The 7,029-nt window shown below is 20.1% G+C and overlaps 2 protein-coding genes across 2 annotated transcripts in view; both read left to right on the top strand.

Moving 5' to 3' along the window:
* Positions 1-174: 174 nt before the first annotated feature.
* On the top strand, positions 175-460 carry LOAG_11274 (hypothetical protein; the record flags this gene model as incomplete). The annotated part of the gene is made up of 2 exons (XM_003146796.1): positions 175-357; positions 419-460. 2 exons carry the CDS (start codon positions 175-177, stop codon positions 458-460), a joined length of 225 nt encoding a protein of 74 aa, XP_003146844.1.
* Positions 461-2,850: 2,390 nt separating this feature from the next.
* The window catches only part of LOAG_18539 (CBR-FHOD-2 protein), a gene marked incomplete at both ends in the record, with an annotated part of 8,975 nt that continues 4,796 nt past the window's right edge, over positions 2,851-7,029 (top strand). The window contains 5 exons of the mRNA XM_020451202.1: positions 2,851-2,990; positions 4,387-4,551; positions 5,075-5,182; positions 5,719-5,856; positions 6,174-6,477. Of these exons, the coding sequence (XP_020305040.1) occupies positions 2,851-2,990; positions 4,387-4,551; positions 5,075-5,182; positions 5,719-5,856; positions 6,174-6,477 (855 nt within the window). The remainder of the gene's footprint in view (positions 2,991-4,386; positions 4,552-5,074; positions 5,183-5,718; positions 5,857-6,173; positions 6,478-7,029) is intronic.

The raw sequence follows: 7,029 nt of genomic DNA, 5'->3' as shown, positions 1-7,029 counted from the left end.
TAAATTCTTCAATATTTCATATTACAGTAATTGATCAAAGATTGAACTTTATCAAACACAAAATGCTAAATACATTTGTTAATGAACAATTTGGATAAATTAAAAAGAATTAAATTTTTAAATTACAGATATTGTGTTACGAAATATTAGCTGGTATTTGTTTAATATCACCTAATGGACAACAAAAAAGTGTTGCATGCAATAACGGAAGCTCGTGAAATCCTTGGAGAAAGGACGAGATTTCAACGATTGGTAGATGATATCTATCGAAATTACGGTAATGATCGTGAAACAGATCGTGTACGAACAACTGCAATGAGTCTAATTAATGCATTACTAAGTAGTGGTCCTGCTGAGGTATTTCATTTCATTTTTATTTAATATTACTAAAATTTTGTTAATAATATTGAAAATTTAGGAAAAAATTAGTGCATATTTTGGTTACTTACTTACTTACTGAAATACTAAATTTAATAAAAGTTTTTAGCAATTTGATTAAGCGAAATTAAAAAATGTTAATTATTTTTAAATTTTATTTTTTATTTTTGTAAAATGTTAGTACTATTTCTTTTTAATATTAATTTTCTTAATCGAATATTTGCAAAATTATAATTATATATAAAAAAAATATAAACGAAAGCAAGGTAAATTTAGAAATTTAATATCCAAAAATCATTCATTTTTCATTATATCCTTCTATTTCTCTCTCTCTCTCTCTCGTATATTTATTTTTTACAGAATATGAAATGTTGAAAGTTATAAAAAAGTCAAATAGAAGGAAATTAAATTAAATTGAACAAAATCAATTTAAATTTTTGGAAATACAGAGTTAGAAATTAGCATTATCTATGATTATATCTAGCATAAAACCGGTATAAAATATCCGGTATAAAATCGGCTTCGGCATAAAATTATAAGGTTCCGGTATAAAAGTATCCGGTATAAAATCGGTTTACTTATTTGCTTTTTTATTTTTTATAACTAAATTATCTCAAAAAGGTAAGAAAAAAGAATTAAAGAATTAATGAATGAATTACTTAAAGAATTATACTTAAAGAATTAATGAATGATATGTAGTAATGTGATAAAATGATTATCATATTATTGATATATTCATATCATTTTATAAAAAAAAAAATGATGATAAAAATGATAATTTTATTTGGATATAAACTCTCATCAATGTACAAAAATAATTCCTTTTACGTTTAGTCATCATTTATTTTAATCTTTAAGGTTGAAATTTAATCTTTTCATTTTAACAATCGCTTTATATGCTATGAATAGCATTTGAAAATAATTATAATTTTGCTAGAATTTAAATACTAAATTCAATCCCACTGTCAAACCAAAGTATTTCAATGAGAATTACAGTAAGGTAAAAATAAAAAAAATGTTTTTTAGTGGAAAAAAAAACACTTTAAATTAAGAGGTGAGAAAAAAATATTGAGATAATTTTAAAATTGGAATAACTTCAAATATTGGAGTAATTTTAAATTCAAATATATGAAGCTAATTTCTATATCTTATTTAAATTCAATTAATTTCAATGTCTAATACCTTCCTGAATATGGCATTTTTTTTTTTATAAAAATATAGTATAATGATCAGATAATAGTAGTTATGATATCGAAAAGTATCGAAGTTCAATTATTCGGATTTTGATTCCGGAAATAGGTTTAACAAACTGGATTTTAAAAAAGAAAATAGAAATTAGCAAAGGAGCTTTTTTTTTTCTCTTTTTCTCGATACGTTGAATTTTGCTAGAACATTTTTTTTTTTAAATTTTGTTGTTTTATAAGTCAAAAGAATGGATAAATCTGATTTGACTATTAGCATATTTTTTAACAGATAAATGTGAAAAGAAAACGATTAATTAATTAATTAAAAAAAAATAAAAACTGAAATATTTGTCCGTTTTCAAATTTATCCCTTTAAATTCATTTTGAAATCCATTTTATTTTTACACTTATCTTTGATAAAAATTATATGTATTCTGATAAGGCTGGAAGAAAGAAAAAAGTGGAAAAAGACGAGAAGCAAAAAAGCTGATTAAATTTGAAATAATATGAAAATGTAGGAGAGATAAGCGGAGAGATAAGAGAGATATCATTATCACTTTTCCTTTTTTTAAAGATAAGCAAAGAGATATCATTATCACTTTTTTTTTCTTTGCAAAATCTAGAAAACTAATCGTTAAATTGGAACAGCTGTCTGTCAGTTGTCAAAAAATAAAATCGAAAAGAAGCAAAAATGAAGAAAAAAAAAAAAGCATTTCATCATCCTCATTCATTTATCAACAAATAATCGATCAAAATTGTTGCTTAAAATTTTTTGTCTAAACAATTAGCATCAACAAAATAATTAATTACTTGAATATATGTGACAATTTTCAAGTTATTTATCCAATCAAAATAAAAATTATTTATTATATTATTTAATATATTTGTTAATTTAGTTAGATGAAATAAAATTCCTATTCTAGTTGTTTAATTATTACATAAATTCATTTATAAATTATTATTGTAAAAGGAATTTATTATAATAAATAAAATAATTTATTTTTGCATTCTAAAAGATTTATTTCATCTTTTTTCAATAATTTTTCTTTTCTTTTTTTTTTTAAATTTAAAAGATTCATTTCATCTCTTTTCAATAATTTCTCTTTTCTTTAATTTCTTAATTTGTTATTTAATTAATTAAAAGATAAAAATAAAATTTCATTTTATTGTTGGTAATTGATAAAATCTCATTATATTTTTTAAATATTATAATAATAATTTTAATAAAAAATTTGCAACTTTTTCTTGCTTTTTCTTTTTTTTCTTACAGAATTCATTGGAATTTCGCATGCATTTACGATTTGAACTATTAATGTTAGGATTGCATAATATCCTTGAACAACTTCGTGCTACATCATCTACCGTTTTGGATGATCATTTTGATTTGTTTGAAATGATTCGACAAGAAGATGAACAACATTTCACCAGGTAAGTATAAAAAAAAAAAAAAAAAGAGTTATAAATGATTTAAATTAAATTAGTTCATTAAATTATTCTAAAATTAATTGAATTATTCGAATTAGATTAATTCTAAGAAATGGAATAATTGAATTATTTATTGTAAAAAAAATGGAATAATTGAATTATTTTTTTTTGTTAGATTCTAATTAGATTATTAGATTATTCTAAGAAAGAAATGATTAATTTGAATGTCTTAGTTAATTAAGAATTTTTGCGTAATTAATTAATTAATTAATTGTTTTCAGCATATTTAATTTTTCATAAATATTTTAATGCTACTTATCATTTCAACTAGTCACTAGTTTTTTTCTTTTTTTAATACTTTATTTTATTATTCCATCTAATTAGTCTACGTGTATCTTTTTAATATTATACTTATCTTCAAGTAAAAAAAAGAAATAAAAATTTCATTTTTGATGAATATATTGCATTGATAAAAATTTTTTATTGATCCAATCCATTTCATCTGCCATATATTTTTTAAAATTGCTATTTAAAGAAAGGCAAAACATATTTTATTTTCTATGATCGAAAATCAAATTTATTGATGCGACATTTTATTATGCCATCAAAACGAGCTATCAGAAACTTTTCCTTTTGATGATATTAATTTTTTTTCTTTTCGTTTATAAGAAAATTATTTCTTAACAAAAAGGAAAAGAAAAAAACAAATAGTTAAATATTACCAAAGAAATATCAACTGACTAATTGTTAATAATTAGTCAAAAAAAATTTTTTTAAATTACTTATTACAAAGTAAATTAAATTTTTTTTTCTATAATATCAATTAATTTTAAAATCATTTTTAGTGAAAAAAAAAAAGAAAACTATTATGTAGGAAATATCAAATAATTAATTATTAATAATTAATCAAAAATTTATTTTTAAAATTACTTAATATAAAATAATACTTAATGTGAAAAAGATATTTTTTGTGATGTCAGCTAATTTTGAAATCATTTTTTGCAAAAAAAAAGAAGGAAAAACCAAATAATCAAATATCAATTAAAAAATATCAAATAATTATTTATTAATAATTAACCAAAAAATTTATTTTTTAAAAATTGTTTAACACAAAATAATACTCGATATAAAAAAAATAAAATTTTTGTTTGTAATATCAGTTAATTTTAAAATCATTTTTGCAAAAAAAAAAGGCAAAGAAAAGGAAAGAAAGCAAAACAATGGAAAATTTTAAAGATATAAATGATAGTGATAAAGAGAAAAAAAGTGCTGGCTTAATGATAAAATGATAATAGCTGCACCATTGTATTAATCAATATTGATCAAATCTTCTTTCAAATTTTTTGCAATTAAAAAAATAATTAAGAAAAAAATAATTAATATTTTAATGAAATTTAAGAAGTGATTCGGGTACATCAACACCAATTGATGTGGAAAATCCAACAGATATGATTGATATATTAATGGAACGATTGAATAATACTATTGCAATGCCTCATTTCATTTCCATTTTACAACATCTTATGCTTCTATCATCTGATCATAAAAATATCAATATATGGAGGTAATAGTTCTTTTTTTGTTAATTAATTAATTAATTAATATAGAATTAAATTTGAATTATTTAATTGTTACTTATATTGAAAAGTTAAATTTTTATTGATACTATTACAATTTTGAAATTAACTGTTTACATATTAATTAATAAATTTACATGTTAATTAATTATTGCATAATTTAATGTAACTATTATGCATAATAAAATAATGAAAATTTTTTTTTATGAATTTTTCAAAAAAAAAACATTAAATTGTTGGTTGCAAAAAAAGAAAAAATTTGATTGCTTACGTTTATTGAGAAGTTAGTGAAAATATTAATTTAAAGAAAAAAAAAATTATTTAGAAAAAAAGTATTAATTGCTATCATAATTTTAAAAAAATATTAATTAATATAAAAAATATTAATTGTCATTTCATTTCTCGTTAATGTTATAGTTGTATCTTTTTATTTTTTTTAACTCATTTACATAATAAATATACAATTTATATAATTAATTAATAGCAATAATTATTTTATTTAATTTTTAGATTACTTGATATTGTACTACAACAATTGGTATTACATGTAAAAATGGATGTTTGCACTGATATACAAGAACCGATTGTAAGCATTGATATGAATAATGTTTTATCGAGGTATTTTTTGTATAATTCCTGATAAAATAATTATTTGTTATTTTAATTAAAACAATAAATTTTGAAAATAATTTCCTGTTATCTAATTGAGACAAAAAATTTGACAAATAATTTCCATAGTGTAATTGAAATAAATTAAATTAACGAAATAATTTTAAACGAATAAAATAAAATTCAATGAATAATTGTGTATAAAAGGAAGCATAAAAATGAAGTATAATTGCAATAAAGTTTAAAAATTAATTTCAAAAAAAATTTTAATTAAAAAAAATTCAAAACTTTTAATACATTTTACATTATTTTTTTAATGGCAAATTTATAATTAAACTTAAAAATAACAAAAAAAAAGGTTAATTTTACAAATATTATTATTAATAACAGTAGAAAAGTTCAAATAAAATAAATTTTATGAATTTTAAATAGTTAATATAATATGGATAATATGAATTGAAATTTAAAATTTTTTTTTGTAAATAATTCAAATAATGAATGATTTAAACAATTGAAATTTTTTATAATGATTAAATAAGTTTTAGATTACATACACAAAATGAATATGATAATCTTGAACGAATATATAACGAATTAGAGGAAGAATTGCGAAAAGAACGAATGCATGTAATTGAATTGCAAAATCGTTTGGCCGATTATGATTTGCGTTCCATTTATTCCAGGTATAGCTATTATTTACTTTACAAAAAAAAAATAGATAATAATTTATAATTGGAATTTGAAATTCAAATTAATCATAATGATATTTAATTGCTGGTTCAATCGTTTTTTTTTCCTTTTAATAATTATAAATATATTTGTTAGTGTATGAAACATTTTATTATTATGTATTTCATTTTCTTTTTTTTCTGTTTCACAATTAAACCATTTTTTTCTTTTTTCTTTTCACAATTAATAATTTTCAAAATAAATTTTGAAAATATAATTTTAATAAAAATTTTTATCAAATTAAATAAATCAATTATTATATCTGTCTTAGGACTAGCGCAGATTCGACTGATTCAACATTTCCATCCGATCCATGTCAATCATCAAGTTCATCAACATCATCTTCAGTACCACCAATATGTCCACCATCACAATTACCACCACCACCACCACCGCCATCATCATTATTACAGCTTAGTATCAATGGTGATCGAGTATTAACAGAAACAATTGATATGAAAAAGATACCAAAATCAAGGATACAATTAAAAACGCTTAATTGGATAATAATTCCAAAAGAACGAATCATTGGTACTATTTGGGAGAATATTGATGAGGAAAAATTATACCAACAGGTTAGATAATTTCTGAAATATTTTTCAACTATTATACTTAAATTTCTTTGTTAAAGTTTTATTAAATTAATTAGCTTTATTAAATTAATTAACTTCTTTTTCGCTTTATTAAATTAATTAATCATTCATATCATGGCAACATAATAATCATTTTAATTTTTTTCGTTAGTATAAATTATACCTAACAGGTTAAACATATTCCAGAATATATTTCAACTATTATGCTTAAATTGCTTTGTTAAAGTTTTATTAAATTAATTAACTTTATCAAACTAATAAACTCTTTTTCGCTTTATTAAATTGATTCCGGGGATATTTTCCGACTATTAATTAATTCCAAATTTCTTTATTAAAGCTTTATTAGATTAATTAGCTTTATTAAATTAATTAACCCTCTTTTCGCTTTGTTAAATTAATTAATCATTCTTATCATCGCAACATAATAATTATTTTTAATTTTTTTTTCCTTAATATAAATTATACCAACAGGTTAGACATCCTCCGGAGTATTTTCCAACTATTGCACTTAAATTTCTTTGTTAAAATTTTATT

This window comes from Loa loa (genome assembly GCF_000183805.2).
Source record: "Loa loa unplaced genomic scaffold supercont3.352, whole genome shotgun sequence".
Classification (NCBI taxonomy): domain Eukaryota; kingdom Metazoa; phylum Nematoda; class Chromadorea; order Rhabditida; family Onchocercidae; genus Loa; species Loa loa.
The sequence above is the reverse complement of the archived record's forward strand: the minus strand, read 5'-3'. Positions and strand labels throughout refer to the sequence as shown.